This window comes from Rhopalosiphum maidis, chromosome 3 (assembly GCF_003676215.2).
Source record: "Rhopalosiphum maidis isolate BTI-1 chromosome 3, ASM367621v3, whole genome shotgun sequence".
In the NCBI taxonomy this organism is placed as follows: domain Eukaryota; kingdom Metazoa; phylum Arthropoda; class Insecta; order Hemiptera; family Aphididae; genus Rhopalosiphum; species Rhopalosiphum maidis.
The window spans coordinates 7,687,546-7,706,990 of record NC_040879.1 but is presented as its reverse complement, the minus strand read 5'-3'; the positions used below and the strand labels follow the sequence as shown (position 1 = coordinate 7,706,990).

Sequence of the window (19,445 nt, the reverse complement as noted above, 5' to 3'; positions counted from 1 at the left end):
CTCTCCTAAAATTTGCAAACAGTATACGAAGAAGTTGATAACTAATAAAAATAAACAAATTGGGACCTCTGCAGAGCTAATCTAGATGCAATGATAACCCTCTCAGTAACACTAAGAATACCGATAGAGATTGATAATGCTGTAGAAGCACTAACATACAACATCACCAAAGCAGCGAAATCAGCAATAACTGAAATAATATTAAGAAGAAATCAATAAGTCTCCTACTCAATTTAAGACAGGGAACTTGTCAAAGAAAAGCACGAAGTATGAACAAATTGGAACTGAACAAGTGACCCTTCAGATAAAACTATTTAGAATCGCACTAGTAAACTCTTACATGATGAAATAAAAGAGGTAGAGGTAAAAAATTTTATTTTAGTGAACTTTCTGCAATAAATGACACCAATTTTTTAGTATGGAAAGCTACAAGGCCAATAAAGAGGCCTATGCGTGACTAATTTGTAAAAGAGACGCTATGACCAAAACAAAGTTGACAAAATATCTCACCTGGAATGTATTTTCCAGTCAAACAGCATCGCTTCTAAATAATATAGTACAATTTAACTATTAAATGAAATACATGAAAAGATTAAATATTTCACTCCAATTAAAATCGCAAAAAATCGATAAGAATATCAATCCAAGAAAAGCATTTGGCTACAACCAAATAAACCCAACAATAATGAGTTACCTAAAAATGCTTTGATTCATCTAAATCTTATATATAATGCAACCCAACGTACAAAATAAGTTCCTTAACAATGGAAATAAGCTTAGGTTATCACGCTGCCTAAATCAGGTAAATTACCTGAACTTAATTCAAGTAACTTAACTTATACCGATATCGCTTCTACCGAGCTCATCAAAATAAAAAAAAAACTGCGTTTAAAAAGATTAAAAGGGTAAGACTAGGTCGAACGGCCTGACAAACGTTACAATTCCGGAATATTTCAATTATTGCAACATTAGTCACCGCAAAACGCCTAACGAGGTATCGGATAGATGTCTATTTACCCACCAAAAGTAAGTTTGTCTCGGATGAGTCTTACTATAATGCAGGTAAAAACTGAATAATGATCCGTCGATCACGTGGTCTTTTATACGTGACTTATCGGCGATTACGCGATGGCAATCCCGTATTTTGTGACTACAATATTTATAAGATATTGAAGAGTAATACAAAATAATGGTTGCATAATGACAATATAGATTGTTATTATGTGAAGCGTTAACAACCACAATGTAGTGTAATTGGACCTAATTTATACTTGCTCCACACAGGTTATATTATAACCAATACCTATTTAATGGCAGACGTTTGACAAATTTTTTAATTAGTTTTTAGTCAAACATGGTGTGACATTAGTATGCATTTGTGCAATACTGATGGAGAACAATTACAATTTTCCGATTACACATTTAATAAATATAAATATATATAAATAAACTAGAATTATTTTGCAACAATGAGGTTATTATTAGATGTATATTCTTATGCACAATGCACAAGAGTTCATCAGACGGTTAGGAATATCTGAGAGGTTCAGAGGCAGACCGTAACATCACTCACAAATTTAAACATCAATAGCCAGTGTTAGTTTATAATACTGCTCACCATCTAATAGCTTACTATTGTCATTTTGTATTTTAAGTAAATATTAAATAAAAACAATATTATACTTTATACATTGCGTTTTTATTAATGCGTCAATGGATGAATTGATGAGTCAGTATGAAACAATATTATAATATTTTGTATATTATTAATAAATAATAAGTCAGTCATAAATATATTAAAAACAAAATTACTTGAATTTGTGTTTCGATCAATATTAAGTTGATTACAAAAAGGATAAATAGATTCTTTAAAATTCCATCCATTTTCATCAATGCAGATTTTAACTTTTTCTAATGCCAATTCAGTTGCTTTATAATTTAATAACCTATCCTAAAATAATAAAAACGAATATACTCAAAAATAATAATAGTGCATTTTACACGTTAATCCGTCGATTTTGTTCTTTTTTTTGTAATATAACAAGATTTAGCAAAAAAAAAAACCTTATTGACGTAACTAAGTATTCATTAGTATTCATTCACAAGTCAATTAAGGTTTGAGAGATTGTCTAGAAATTATATCTCATAATATCAATTTCTGAATTTTATATACACAACAAAACCAATTTTAATGTTCTCTAGTTTCTAGGGATTAAGTTCTATAATATCACCATTGTACCATTATACTATAGGTACCATATAAGTTGGTTTTGATTTTATTTACAAATTAAAAATGTACATCTTTCATAGATTTTTTTATTTCTTACTCAATTTATATAGTAATTATTATTATTCTACGTATTTATGATAATCTTTTCTGTACATCATTCAAATTAATAAAAGCTCGTAAAAAAGGTTTTTAATAACTAAATTGCCCACAGAGAAACGTATAGAAGAAATATATAATTTCAATCGATTTCACAAGAGCGGATTTTAAATATCAACAAAATTCGTCTAAATCACAAAAATTCGATAACAATTGTATAGCTAAAAATTTATTTATAAAATATGATTTAAAAAGAATGAACATTTTTAAAATCTAAATAAAAAATTCTTAAACAAATTCTTGAAATTAAAAAAAAAATATATATAATTTGAAAATAATTGGATATTTAATCATAGAATCGTGACATATAAAATGGTTTTAGTAATTGAGATGTAATTCAAAATGTATAATTTGTAGAAACTTGAAAATTGTTACCTATACCTACATAATTACATTTTTTAAATAGTAATTTTCAATTTATGTTCAGTACCTATCATTTTTAGATTATTTGCCTTGATGCTTTCAAAACTTACTAAACTGGTATAGGCGAGTTTTCTTATTTTTTTTATTTAATATTTGAATAATAAATAGTAATCTAAATATTGGATAGTGATTCATACTGAACACTGATTGTTTTAAAATATGTAATATTATGCTTTAAAAAAAATTTACCAATACAATATATATATTTTTAATTTATCTTTATAATAGAACTTTTAAACTAAATAATTCAAATATATAGACAAATAGATAAATGTAAATATGTAGGTGTAGCTAGTCAATTACAATAGCGCAATATTAGGATCTATCTATTAAATAATTGAAATAACGATAATGATTTATGATAATTTATTATAGTTATTATAGAAATATTATCGTCATGAAAATCATTAACAGCCTGTTTAAAATATTGTCAACGTGCCAGACATTTATTCCTTACTAGTCGTTATAAACAACTCAATCGTTAGTCATCGATGGTTTTTATTAACTTTTGTTGCATGGTAACTGATTATAGCAATTATAATTATAATTATTTTTTTCAAATACAATTTATTATTTATACATCGATATTATAATTACACATGTATATGTAATCTCATAAGTCTGCCATACAACAAATACTAATTTAAAAAAAGACAATATCTAAAATATAAAATAAATAGGTATCTAATAAAAAGAAAAAAACATTGATTTTGATTATATTATAAGATCGATTATTTCGTTTTATAATTAGATTGATATAAATAAACCATAAACATAATTGTATAATTAATGTCAATGTTTTAAAATATTCTAGAATTTTTTTTAAAACACAAAATAGTTTATATCAATATAAAATACCTAGGTACCTAAGAATAACGACTTTGAAAAAACAAATTATCAATGAAAAATTAATTGAACAATTATGAATAACTGCTTATACAACTTAAAGATAAGTGATCTGATTTTTCTGTATTTAAAGAGTATATATATATATATACATAGTAATATCTTTACACACTTACTTCAGTAGATAAGACTGGTTTTATAATTGCTCTGCTTAAATATTCGAAGTTAGTTTTCCCAAAATCGTCTTCGGTATGACTCATTGAAAGTATTAAAAGTGAGTACATATTCATATCATCATCTTCATCTTCAAACTTCAAAAAATTAGTTTTTAACCAAATGTCTAGCTTAATTTTTTTATATTCATTAGGATCCTAAAAACGGAGACAATTGTACTATAATACTATCCTCATTCTTGTATTAAAATTATAAAAAAAATAATAAAAAATTTGAATAAAACAAAAATGTACAATTATTGAATAAACATCTATTTTAGCTAATTATGTATGCGATTTAGGTAGATCAGCGCCGATTCAAACAACTTTTGGTTTGGAACTGATTAAGTTATGTTAGGTGATAAATAGTATACTTAGTTATAATAAATCCGGTAAATAATTCGGTAGAAATTTGGCGATAACACTCTCATCTGCTTATGTTACAAATATTGTAGATTGTAAAAGAAAACCAAAAAGAATGTTGATAAAATAAAATGTAGAAACAGTGGATTAGTTTGGATATTAAAGAGAGAAAAACTGTGAGTTTTTATTGTTAGCAAGACTCAGTAGCGGAGGTCATAAGATAGTCAGTTAAATTGCTACAAGAATTAGAGTAGATGTGATAAGATCATGATGAAAGAAATCGTGGTAGGGTTATGGACTACAGAGAAAGTTATAAGTTGGAAGCAAAAAACTAGAGTTTGCACTGATTTACTAATAAGAAATTATTAAGATTTTTTACAGGAAGATAAATGATGATATAACTTATGAGTGAATTAAATAGGCTACTACTTTTTTTACGTGAAAAAGAGAGAGTTTAAAGAATCCTAAAGGTTGTTAAGTTATTTTAAAAGAAAGTCAATTAACACATTATAATGGTCTTAAATGTGTGATGTAAAGAAAGGAAAGTAGATAAGAAGAAAGAAGGTAAAAAATTAAGAGGAAAAGTTAAAAAAAAATTATTTATAAAGAAACTGTAACAGAAAAACAGCGTGAAAAATATAGAGAAATATAAATTAATTCAGAAATAATTGTTATTTAAAATCTAACGATAGATATTTTTGTGAGAGTTGAAACAGTATATTACAAGCTAATATGTATTATTGAGATTACATAGTAAAGCAAATAATAGTGAAAAAGAAAACATTACTTAAGAAATTTAAGAAGAATAAAAGGAAAAAAGAGTCTTGGAGCTTAAGACTAAATAAAGCGGCTAAAAGTTCAGTTAAAGTAGCGAAATTTTAAAGATAATATGACTTCTCTTATTATTTAAGCTGGATACAAAATAAGGAGAAAAGGAAATGTAAAAAAAGGTCTTGAGAATCTGTAGAATTCTGTATGAGTGTATAAATAGGGTCGGAGAAAGTGAAAAAAAAAATAGAAAAATTATTTCGAAGAAATTACATGTTTGTGGAAATTATATATCTAAATGATATTTATTAATTTAAAGATGAGTATAATGAGTATAATATAAGTATGATAAAAGTTCTGGATGGCTTATTGTGGTGAATATTAAGATGGAAATAAATACTGAGAGCGTATGTGAATTGTGAAAGTAAAAATTTATTGCAGAAACGATAGTGAAATATGTAAATACTTAATATATTAAGAATTTGGATATCAAAAATAATACGTACCTTATAATTTATTACATTATTACAATATTTATTAATATTAACTAAAATCATATTTATCGTGTGTAGGTACCTACAATACATACCGTGTCTAAGAAATATTTTCGATACAATAATGCTGCTGAACTGGGAAGAAATCCAAATTCAGGACTATCCAATTTCATTTCTTCTTCAAATAATATTAATTCTAAATTTGATAATATTTCGTTCGCATCAGTTACATATATTATAGCATTCAGTATATCCATTTTCAATGTTAAGCATAGTACTAACCACACATTTATATCCTGATCGTTTATACTATCATCATTAAGTAATTGTTCTTTTATTGAGTTGAAAAAATCTAAACCTGAAAATAAGATTCTCATAATTCATAACCAGAGTTCGTGACATAATATAGCACCTATAATTATTAAAATAAGAACTTAGTCATTTAAAAATGAGTAAAATAAAGAAATTTCAAAAACTCCTTCTACCGCTACAGTTTAAAAAAGATTTAAAAAAATCGAATTTCAAAAATGTCAAAGTTTTTTTAAAACTTTTTAAAACAAAACTTATATTTGTACCTAAATTAAGCTTGTGAGTTAAAGATAAAAAAAAATTATAAACACAATAGTTATTTTTAGTATTCCGTTTAGTTCCATAATATAGTTATGGTAATTTGTAGCGTACCGTGATCAGCAACGACTGATGCGCCAATTAGTTCAGTGAACTATACTAATGTAGTAATATATTACTAAGCATTAGAATACAAAGATGAGCAATTATTTTTAGATCTAATTGGGTCATAAACACACAAACACACACATACAAAATAGAGAATAAATAATAAATAAGTTGTAATTGGGAACCTGTATCGTATTGTAGAAGAGATAAACAAAGAAATCAATAAAAAATACGAGAAAAAAGCAATTTTAAAAAAAAAAAAACCCATTAAAATAAGATTAAAAAAGCATGTTCAAATTTCATATTTAATTATGAACATGACATTGGTTTCTAGATCATTCTGCTAAATAATATATTGAGCAACAAATATACATTATTTGAATTAAAGATAGTTAAACAATTGTATAACATATGTATTATATATTATTAAATTAAATTTACCATATGTATTAAAGCCTATAGGTACAATGTACATATTATTTCCAGAGGTGTTCCCAATATTTTTTTTGAGAGTATACTAAGACTCTAGTCAAGGTGAAGATCCATGATTTAAACAAGGGAGGGTAGAATGATACAAATAGAACCTTTTTTTAAGTATTTAAAAATACTCATAAATCTTTTTAAAATAAAAGTAATAAACATGAATATTTAATAATATACAAATATTTTTACTGTGGTCTATAATTATAAAGGATGTGTTAAAAATATGAAAAAAAAAATCAAACTTTTAAAAAAAGCTTGAAATTACCTTTATAAGTCAATAAAATATGAAAATATACAAATACTAAAAAATTTAATTAAATAAATTGTTAAAAAATAATTTCTGCATCTTATTTTCGTCGTCTATTTCTTTTCTTTCTTTACCTCTAGGAGTGGAAACGGCAGAACGGTGATCTCTTAACCAAATTTTAATATAAGGTCTAGGATTAAAATCTGCAATTGAAGGGCCATTGATAGAGATGAACATCAAATCTGACACATTTTCAATGTTTAAGCTAGTCCTTAAATCAGTTATTGTCAAATTCATATCGGAAAACCCTCGTTCACAATCAGCTGTTGAAGTTGGGAGTATATTTAATGCTTTCATGAAACTAGAAAAAACATTTCTTGAACGGAAGTCAACTACACTTTCAAATTCAGAAAAACCTAATGTCCGTGATACTCTTTTAACTTCATCTTCTCCCTTTGCATCATTAATTGCTACTTTGAACACTTCATCAATTACCTATAAAATAAAAGACGATTTATTAAATATTCATTTATTCTGTTTAAATAATCAAAATATTGAAATAAATTATCAAAATAATAGTTTTTTTCTTTACCTGAATGTCTTCTAGCATTGTTTTATTTTTTGAGTCATCAAATAAGCGTTGACGCATTCTGTCTACTAAATTTTGCAAAAATTGTAACCTGTTAATCCCTCCTGATTTTGTCATTGTAATATTGACACCTTTGTTAATTCCTTTCTGAATAGCTTCTATAATTTCCTTTTCTTTTTCCCCAGGTTCAGCTTTCAGACTTTCTAAAATTCTAATCGTTCTATTTATCTCCGACTGGGCACGCATTAGAGTTGTTTTTCTGGACTGTAATATACAAGATAACATTGCAAGCTCAGAAAGAACATCGTAAAAAAGTCCAAGTTCCTCCAAAAAAGAAGAGGATTCTAATTTTTTTTTTATGCCATTTGATGTCACATCATGTGTTTTACTAACATGTAAATATATTCCCGGATAATTATTCCATATGGCTTTTATAGTTCGAAAACTGCTTGCAGACCAGCGTACATTCAAAACACGACCTATTTTTTTCATTTCAATGCCTACTTCAACACAAGATTTATCTAAACCCATTGAATTTTTAGGACTTTGATGATAGTAAGCGTAGAGTTTGTCCATTAGACTTTGGAAACGAGAGACTCCAGTACAATCTTTTATTACGTCATGTACTGAGAGTTCGAGGCGATGACATAAACAATGCCAGGTAAATAGATTCGGAATTTTTTCGCGTAGTTTAGTAGCAACTCCAGCTTTCTTACCCGTCATTACACTTGCTCCGTCACTGGCAAAAGCAATCCAGTTGTTTAATGCAAACGATGTTGATATCCCATTACATTCTAAACTTAACCAAATAGATTTTTCGATAGTTTCAGCATCTTGTCTATCTAAGTCAATCAGGTCTAAGAATGCTACAACCGGCGATTCTACGTCAAAATATGATGAAATATACAAAATTAGTGTACATTTGGTACTCAGCGTTGTTGATTCGTCAATCATTATGGTAAATTTCGAATTCGACTGTATAAGGCGTAAAATAAGTCGTTTGCGCATCTCCTTTGCAATGACGTTTACCATTCGAGTGGCAGTTATTCTGCTATGTAAGGAAGATCCCATGTCCAATCCATTGATTTGTTGTAATTGAACAAGTTCTTCAAACTGTTTAAAGGGACGGTGATTTTTTGCCAAGCAATATACAGTTCTAAAAAGTCGCGTATTGGAATCAATCTCTACTTCAGATATACGTTCGAACATTTTATCTAATACTTTGTCTGAGCTTTTTTTCAATATGTTTTCAGCTAACACATGAGCTTTGCTTTCTGAATGTTGTTTAATTTTATTTCTTAATGAAGCCAGTTGATTTGTACGATTACACCCAGCAGCTATGATTTCAAAGCCTACCCACTCAGAAGAAATTCGAACTTTGCTATCGATGTTAGATTTTTGAAAATTGATACTATTTTTAGCTTGAATGCAATTATTACATCCTAGTTTCCCATTTTTGCTACTTAACCATGAGTTTTTCTTTTGAAACTCTATTACCTGTTCTTTTGTCCATAATGCAGGCCAAATTTTGGAAGTATCCCATACATCTTGTATTTGATTATCGATTTGACTATCACTAACAAAATTATCTTCATTGGGCATCACTAGCTCGTGTGAACTAGTAGCACAAATGGCAGTATTAGTCGCATTTTTAGGTTTTTTTTCTCGGGGCATAAAAAAACTATCAAGTGTTCCGCTTTCACGTTTAAAATTCGAACTCATATTTTGATAAAAATTTAAATAACACTTTATACAGTAAAACAGATTAGGATAGTTAATTAAACTCAATTAAATAAATTAATAAAACTGCTCAAATAAAATGAATACGTTAGTAAATAATAATTAATAAAAGAATTAAGAACTTATTCACGGTAAACACAAACGGTAGATCACACAACGCACAATCGATTTATAAAAATAATAAAATGTTACAAGTCGGCGGTAACGGATGTACTGATTAAATTAATCGTGTTCAGAGTCAGACGCATTTCCATCATCTAACGCGATAGTTCGTTTCTTGTTTTCTGAGAATCTAATAATAGTTGTAAGATATAAGTGTCATATTTCCGTTATCAGCGTCATAAATAATAATTGACTTTCGTAGCATTTTCTGAGTAACCAAAACCAGTTTTTTTTTGTATATAATTTGAGAGTATACGCAGTATACCCATATTTCTGACAAAATATCTTGAGAGTATACGGCGTATATGTAGTATACCCTATGGGAACACCCCTGATTATTTCTCATTAAAAAAAAAGTATCTTTTTTACAATACGTTTTTGGCAACTATCTGGTTGGGTCAATTTGGATAGAGACAAATACACACTTTACGTGTCTCATTTTAAAGTTTATTACATTTCACTTAATTACTATAATTGTTTACCTATTCCTGAGGTTTATTGTGGTAATAAACGACACGATTATAGACAAGAAATAATAGACATTTGGGAAATGATTTCTGCTAAATTACGATAATATATAATATTGAAATACAATAAACAATGTTTCTCCAACCAGGCATCTGATTAAATTTATTTGAACTGATTTAACTATTCTAACTTAGAGGTTTCTTCTAGAGGTTCTGACCAAAGTTATTTGTTGAGCATTTCCTGCCGTCTCACACTTATATTATTTTCAATTTATTTAGAGGATCAAAATATATGTGTTTTCTTCAAATTATAGACATTTTCCAGGGGACTTGGTCGTTTGTGGTTTAGTTCAATTTATGGGATTTTTAAAATTATTGAATAATATTTCATTAAATATTAAAATTGCAAAAATCAACAAATGATCACGTCCATAATACTTAGACAAACAAAAACATAATTCAAACTTGTGTATTTTTAATTTTTATGATATCCCACTACCAATATTTTATTATTATTTATGTATTGTATTGATTACCGTCACTTATCACAATAAATGCAGCTTCTGAATGCTTTGCAAAATACAAGGTACTTGCTGAATTATAATACGATTGAATAAACACCATACACTCTTTACTCGAGAGCTGTTCTTTTTCTGGCTTATTCTAAAAAATATTTTTTTATTCATCGATATTATTACGTATCTACGAATGCAAATTTATAGAAAATATTGATTAATGTAAATAAAAATATTTCAAATCATGAATTCGTTATTACCGTTCGTATGATCAAGTGATAAATTATATAATATATTTACAAACATATAACTAATAGTTTTTACGTATCAAATGAAATAATGATGACACTACAGATTTACCGGGTCTAAAAATCATACCTTATATTTGTTTAATAATTGGTTATGTAATTTAAGTATATATGTGTCAGTGCTTTTTGTAAGAGCACCATCCCAAAGTGTTTCTATGGCTGAAAAGAAAAGTAATTCAATTAATATACATTCTCAGTGTTTAAAATATACTAGAATTTATTGACAAGATCAGTGGGTCCCAACCTGAGGTACGCGAGATTATCTCAAAGTGTACGCAAATATAAATTGAGTTATGGTGGAATGATGAATAAAGATGATTAAAGTTTAAAATTTACGATGGTGGGTACAAACCAGCAAAATATTTAGTTTAGGGGTACGGAAGTAAAAAAAGGTTGAGAATCGCTAAACTAGTTGACTGCTGCTTGTGGTAGAAAAATTATGTGAAGCTACGCAATTGAATTTCGTAATCTTTGACAAACTTAACTTAAGAATTACCAACTGTTCGCATAATAATATTGCGTTAAATTTGAAATACACGATAGGCCGAGAGCTGAATTGCTATTGTTTTTACGTACAATTGTCTTTTATGAGTTTACTCGTCGTGTGTGTTGTGCAAGTTTCACAGTCCCGTGGCTCACATGCGAGTGCCATTGCGTATATGACTTTCATCTGACGTATTACATATCAGTATATTACATAATATAAATATTATCATAGTATACATGCCAGGCCGACATTGGACGGTTATTTTATCTTCTTACATGATAAATTACTAACTCGCAATTTTACATAAAACAATTTATAATATATGAAATAGTATTTTATAAAAATAAATAGAATTCAGATTACACAATATTAGTCCGTGTTCGATAGTAATCATTATGCACAATTCTATCAAAACATGTCTGTAATCACCCCCAATATATTTGGCTGCCATTGTTACCGACCTCCAATAATCACGATCCTGTTTTTTTTTTCCCAAACTGTTATTTCTAGTATTTTTAGATCTTGACGTACTCCGTCCTTCCAATGTTTGTTGGATCTGCCTCTGGGTCTTCTACTTGTTGGTTTGTAGTTAACTGCTACCCTAACTAAATTTGTTTCCTCTCTTTTTCATTTGTTGTCCAAACCACTGAATTCTCTGGCCCTTTACATAACTTGTTATACAAGGTACTTTGGTGATTTTCCTTATTTCTGTGTTTCTCCTTCCACCCCGGTATTGAAAACTGGTCCACATAATGTTCTTAGTACTCTATTCTCAAAGGCTCTAAGTTTTTGTTCAATTTGTACTGTTATTGGCCATACCCCTTATTCATAAGTTAACTTCGGTCTCATAATACTCATGTAAAGGCGTGAATTTATTTCTCTGGAAAATAGTTTTGACTTGAAATATTTTATTAGTACAAAAAACCCTTTTCGTTTTAAACAAGCGACTGGTTATTTCAGCATTCCGATCGCAGTTACCAGTAATTGCTACTCTTAAGTACTTTAAGCTTGAGGTTTTTTTTTAAAAAAACATGTCTATTTAGTATCTACTGTAAGGTCCTCCCCGCCTCTAACATCCAACGTTTCCATTACTTTCGTTTTCTTTTCATTTATTTCTAGGCCAATATTGTTTGCTTCATGTTTGAATGTTTTTGTGTGTCGTATTATCATTTCTTTTTTATCTCCTACTAAGTTGAGATTATCTGTAAAACAGTACATCTAGTGTAATTTTGCCAATATTAATTCCAAAATTTATTACTTTGCACTATGCATATCAATTTTTCTAATGCTATGTTGAAAAGTATAGGGCATCTTGTTTAAGCCCCTTCATCACTTCGAATTCTTCCGATATTGTACAATCCACTCTTAATTTCATAACTGGTCCCATTCATACACATTTTTGTCAATGATATGAGTTTTTTAAAAAGCCAAACTCATACATTATATTATATAGACTGATGTGAATTAATTTTATATATTTTATAGGACACTTGAGGTATTTTTAAATGTTGTATTACATTATGAAATGTAAACTATAGTGAAAAGTACAACTGACTTAGATTAATAAACGTATATAATAGTAGAATTAACTATAATGCCATGTGAACGAACTATGACTTTCGAAGGACGCAACAGCGGATAGTGGCTGAGTTATGGACTTCAGGTATAAGAAAATAGTACCAGGATAGCCATATAACCCTTATATTATAAGGAAGCACATGGCATAATATAATTAGATGTATCAAAGCCCTTGAATCCACGGCACCTTCACACCTCACACGTATGTACAACTTATATGTACACTACAATATCAACGATAAAAACATATAATACGACACCTTTAGTTACACTCCGCGGTATCATTCAAAACGACTATAGCTACCTATTTATAATTGCATTATTCCTGTATTCACTTTTAATTTGTGACGGATCATTGTTCTTAAACCTACTATGTTTTGTGTAGTTCTCTATTTATTCCACTCGTATGACCGTCCGTTTATTCATTTTTCTATAATATGCATATTTTTCCGTTTATTACAAATATCTTCTTTTATACACATAAATGTACACAATATTTTCTTTTAACATAAGTACAAAAAAAATATTTTTACATATGAACATAAATACGAGGATAAATAATAGGGACTCACGATCTTATTCACCAGTACCTTTGAACCAGCACTCATACAGCGGCAATAATACGGGCAAACCGTATTCCAGCCGTGTTAACGCCGGTGGTAGATGGTAAATCGGCTCCTCGACTGCTGGGCGGCGGCTCCTAGCTGTGGCTTGATCCGGGTGTAACGACGGCGTCAGTCATCGGGTTAGGTCAAGAAAACGTGTAGCGTCGTTAATACGGGCCTACCGTATTCCAATTATGTATGGAATTCAATCCTAATCTCGGCTTCTTCAGTTCGGCGGTTGAGATTCGAAATTCTGGCTGCGGCCGGGTCGTATATATGGACTTTAAGAATATCGGCGGCGCAGCAGAATTTCATTTCGTTGTAATACTTTTTCATTGACGTTCTGTGATTGTTCTTTGTGGATATTGATCTTTAATGTGCTGGTAGTGTTTTTTAAGGTGCACTTTATGATCTCGCTTAATAATTTAGTACTTTTTATTTATTGAAACACTTAAACGGCTGTCGTCCACGGCGACAGCAAAAAACAAATTCTGATCATCGCGCTCTAACGGTACTAAGTGCCGCGCGTGGTGATCGACGTCGTGTAAATTACTGCTGTTAAAATATTAGTCGCGTGCTCTATGAGTACCCGTATTCATTACATACTACAGTATTATAATATATGTTTATGTTTAAAAATAAAAAATTATAGATTCATAACAATAACTAGTTCTAAATAACTACAGTTCTGTAAGATTTTGGGTTAATAGACAATTTTAATATTTTTTACTATGTAACATACTATATTTTATTAATTTTTATACTTCAGTTAATATACTTACAATCATTTTCGTTTAAAGCTAAAGAACATCCTTTAAGTAGAAACAAAGCATTCAATCAGAACACTTTTTGACTAACATATTTTGGTTCAAAAAAAGTTTGACTAGTAAATATAGTTTATACTCACTACATGTTAAATATCTTATTCCAGGAGGTGTTGCTAATTAACATTAAATAAAATATTTAGTATATCATAAACAGTTTTTTATCCGTGTTGAACCACAAAACGTCTAACCAAATGAACAACAAAGCAATAAATAATTTATCGCAAAACTAGTTCTAATCAATTTTAAATTAGACAAAATATACTAGAATCAATTTATTTAAATTCCGTTTTTATTTTTGGCGTAATACGGTTGGACACAAAATGATATTTTTACCTGCGATTTTGGAGAACGATTGGGAACACACGTTTTGGCGCACTTTTTTCAGAACCAAAAATTCAATACGTTTGGGTACATAATATTTTTAAAATAATACCACATTTAGGTACACTTTTTTTTACTTTTAAACTTTAAAATTTAAAACTTAAAAGTAAGTTTTAGAATTTAAAACGATCAATAATCACACACTTTTTTCCGGGTTTCAAACACTTCAGTAATACGATAATCCATGACCGTTTGTATGAAATTGAAGACACATCTGAGACACAGTCACACTGAATGACAAAGAAATTTGCAAAGATATTGCTACGTGCTCTGACGACTTAGATAATAATAGTATTACATTATAATGAAACCATTTACACTCTATAGTAATAACAATAGACAACATTAATAATACTGTTTTTATTGTCTGTATAAGGCGACTAGTGAGGCAAAACACTAGAATTCATATCGAGACTAGTGCCAACAAAATACTAAGAAAACTGAGAGTATCAAAAAGAATAGGCTTAAGGGACCTAGCCTACCGAAATACACCAGCTATAAATTATAAATAATATTAGAATATAAATCCTTCGCTAGAAGAACTAATCACCTTGGTTCATAACAAACTACGCAGTAGCAATATGACGAAGAATACCATATATGGACATATACAGAAAGGGCTACACCCTCCTCCGTATCTAACTAGGTCATCGCACATTCGCAGAATCCTATACCGCGTAAACCACTCGTGAACAACAAATGAGTCACATCCTTTAACTAAAAGGGTCAGAGGAAGAGTAGGAAGGGGGAAACTGACTATATAAGGGGGCCCCGAAGAGGACCCCGGCAGACGTGATCTACCAGAGCCAGCACAAGCACCTTCGCATCACTCGACACTACGCAATTATTTGTACTTTTGTACTTTTGTACTAATTTACACATTGATTACTTTGTCAATAAATTAAAACTTTAACGTATTTACATCACTCTTATTATTTAGCTACGGCTACACCACCACTGCATACCCCGTTACTGATTGGCTCACTACAATATATATAATAGCAGGCGTAATAGAGATTATAGTCAATAACAAGTACAGCATGTTTTACCTACGAATAAATTTGTAGTCGCGTATACTACGATAATATTCATAGAATGATCAAAATAATATAAGTAGTTGATATTAATTGGTTTGGAGATAAAGTATATGACTATGAGTATTATATTTAGAATATACTACTATTGTAGATCACATGTTTATGAAGTGTACTCAAACGTTCTCTGACTTACCAGGTAAAAACGAAAATACCTTTTTTTTTTATGTGCCCAAATGTTCAATCCCCATATTTTTCAAATATAAACTGAAATTTTGGTTTTTTTAATTCATTAAAATCTTTTTAATTTTACTGGTGGAAAATGTATAAAAAAAATTTTTCAAGAATTATATGAATTATGTTTTAAACAGATTATTAAAAAATATTTAATAAATTCTATTACAGTTTTTTACCCGGTATTTATATATTATTGTATGTGAACGTGTGATTATAATATAATATGATGTAGTACATATTATTGTATTGTATTATTTATACTATATTTTTATTCTTGCTATTGATTAATGGAATTGAGTTTTTTCTGAAATACTCTGAACGTAGATAATCACCAAATATATCTGATAGTTATATAATTATAGTCTTAAGATTGATTGATAAGGTTGAAAAAGGTTAGGTTGTACAATTGAATTCTAGGTAAATAGTAAACACTTAAAACTTTTAAATGCATTCTATAAAAACATAACGCTTTTATGTAAAATAGGTATATATTAATTTTAAAAGAATATTTGAGTAGGTTTACTTACTTATATTAAGTTTGATTTTAATCTTAGAAATTAGATCTGTATCTGTATGAAAAATAGTATGAAAATATTAATATAATAATTAAAGCAATATGATAATATTTAGAATAATTGATAAAAATATGATTTTAGTCTTGTGTTAGGACCGAAATTAATGTCATTAGAGTAATGATGACATTAAAGAGTAGGATGTTCGAGAAACATTTAGTCCCATATTCATACTAGTCTTACTAATTAGTTATATCGATGTAAATAGGATGGACTTAGGTTACTAAGTACACTAGTAGCCACTTTATGGGAGTAGATTTAATTGATCCAGTTATAATTCTCATATACCCAGTGTTAAGATGGGTATCTATTTTATTTGTGTAGGTACTTTGTAGCCATACTGGTGAGCAATAATCAGCTACCGATCGTGTAAGTGCTAATGTTGATATTTTGAGGGTATAAGTATCCGCTCCCTATTCTGAATTTGTTAGTTTTTGAATGATATTGTTCCTTGTTTTCAGTTTTGCAGCAGTATTTATCAGGTGTTATGTACATGAAGGTTTTATCCAAGGTTAGGTACTTCAAGATATTTGGGATTTCGACTGTTATTAATCTCATGTCTGTCAAAATATACGTTGATTTTGTCCTAGTAAGAGTTTATCTGACAAATTTACAAACCCGGTTTGATTTCATCTCCACTTATTGATTTATGTCATTAATATATTGCAAAATATATAAATATTATATAGTATGTATGTATAATATTTTTTCTGATGTGTGAGATAAAAATTTTTTTAAGAATAGTTTGAATATGTATGATTAGTTAAATCTTTTTAGTGTAATGTAATTCACTGTACTTATATCTCAAACGCAATAATATTTTAATTACATATCAACAACTAATCTTAGGTCTACCGTTATGGATATAAAAACCATTATTTCACTTGATTCCATTTAGCAGCGTTCATAAGTAAATAAGCCGTTATAATTGTTTTAAGACTTGTTTGCCGAGTATATATTGAATCAAGTACTTAAATCTGAATACAAAATATATACAATTAATTTATATACACATTTGAAAAAGTTAAAATTTTATCAAAATTATATAAAAAAAAAAAAATATAGCGTAAAATAAACTTGGTTATTTTTGCTGACAGAATGTCTTTGATTAGAATCTCTTTTGATATACATTATACAATGATATGCATTGAATTTAGTTAAACATATCCATAACAACTCACTTGATACATAATGTAGTACAGCAGAGCGATACCTATTGTTTATTTTTTTATTTTTTTTTTTATTCACAAAGTTCAAATATTCAAATCATAGTTCTATTCCGTAATATTATTTTTTAATTTACCATTTTAACATTCAGTATAATTTGCCTAATTTATCTGACATAAATATAGTATTAAGTACATATAAACGTTCATAATGACTTAAGTCTAGATTTGATTTAAGTAATATAGTTACTATTTACGATTTAGGTTACTTTTAATTAGAACTTAATTTTCTTATTACAGTGTTTTTTATAGTAGTAAATATTTAAAGGGCTATATGTAAGGCGCTTATTTAATATATTTTTTTAAAGTTATTCGTTTATCTGGGATCCGTTGTCAGTAAAAATATCTTCTCATTAATAGATTATTTAAATTGATTTTTGAAATATATCATATAAATAATTATCATAGTCTCTTTTATAACAATATGAACAACCGTATCATGCATAAGTATAGTATTAATAGTATTATCCCTTTATAGAGCATAATATTAGAGGTGATGTTGTGTGTCACCTAGAGATCGTCGAATGTGAATATTGATTCCACTTCTCAGTATCCAAATTATATTTTAATATTCCTTGCCGATCCCTACAAATTCGAGGTCTTATTACTATACCCATTTATATTACCAACTACCTTAAATACAGTATAATGTTTCAAAGTAAACGATTAGCCTCAACATTAATTATATTAGTTTACTAAAACAATTTGTTTTTTGTTTGTCTTTGATTATTTATATTTTAACATATGTATATAATTATAGTTATCATAAAACGGGTTGAAGTAAAGTAGGTTTATATAGCATAACAAAATTATTAGTGTGAAATATCCTTAAATGATGATAATTATAAACAAAATAATGTAATGTAAAAATAAAATTTGATGCAACTTACATTTAATGGACTTTTTTTCATCTGTATAAGTTTCAATCTCTTCTATAAAAATAAATATCATAAAATAGTGATTAAACTTATAAATCTTATTATTAAACTTAAATAATTAAAATATTATCTTTTTGAGTTACTCAACCACTTATCTCTTTCCAATTTACTTTTAACAGCGTTTATACTAAAAAACTTACCAACATTATCCTATAGTAATCACACGATTACCTATTTAAATTTAATCTAATTTTTAATAAACATTTTGTTCTGTTTTAGTTTAACTTTAAACTTTTTGTAAATACTAAGTTAATCAAACCGAACTGAGTAGAGGAAAATTGAATATTTTAAATTCAATAGAATTAAAGTTGTATTTTTTATGATTTTAAGTAATTTTTAAATTTTAAATATTTGAATATGCATATAATTGCAATAGATCAAGAGATATAACTTTCATTTTTTTTTTAATTTAAACTAGAAAAACTTTGGTTGGAAAAACTAGAACTCTGTTATTTTCTCATCTTCATATCATTGAATAGTTTTTGATTCTTGAATTTATTTGTCAAATATTGTGGAGTTTACCAATAACACACTATTTACCACAGTATATGTAAATTTAGTATTTTTTTTTTTTTTTAATGAAAAATAAAATAAAAAATAACATAAAGTATACATTAGTTTAGTGCTACTCGCATAATTAAATTACGTCTTATATCACAGGACGGACTGCATATTTTTTTGTAAAAATAAAAACAAAATATAGATCATGATCGAATGTGTCAAGTAGCTTGAAAAATTGTTTATACAACTGTATCGCCTAAACTGTCCTAAATTGATAACGTTAAGGTCATAGTAATTTATTAGTAGTTTATATTTAATACTAATGCTAAACATTTTGCTTACCATAAACTGTTTCATCAAGTAAGAAATTGTTATTATTTT

At 28.1% G+C, this 19,445-nt stretch overlaps 1 protein-coding gene across 1 annotated transcript; it reads right to left on the bottom strand.

The window, feature by feature from the left end:
- Nucleotides 1-6,869: 6,869 nt before the first annotated feature.
- LOC113559470 (E3 SUMO-protein ligase KIAA1586-like) lies at nt 6,870-9,123 on the bottom strand. Its single transcript, XM_026965322.1, has 2 exons — nt 7,490-9,123; nt 6,870-7,392 (listed from the first exon to the last, which is right to left on the bottom strand). The coding sequence occupies exons 1-2, from the start codon at nt 9,086-9,088 to the stop codon at nt 6,961-6,963; spliced, it is 2,031 nt and encodes a 676-aa protein (XP_026821123.1). The 5' UTR covers nt 9,089-9,123; the 3' UTR covers nt 6,870-6,960.
- Nucleotides 9,124-19,445: the final 10,322 nt, after the last annotated feature.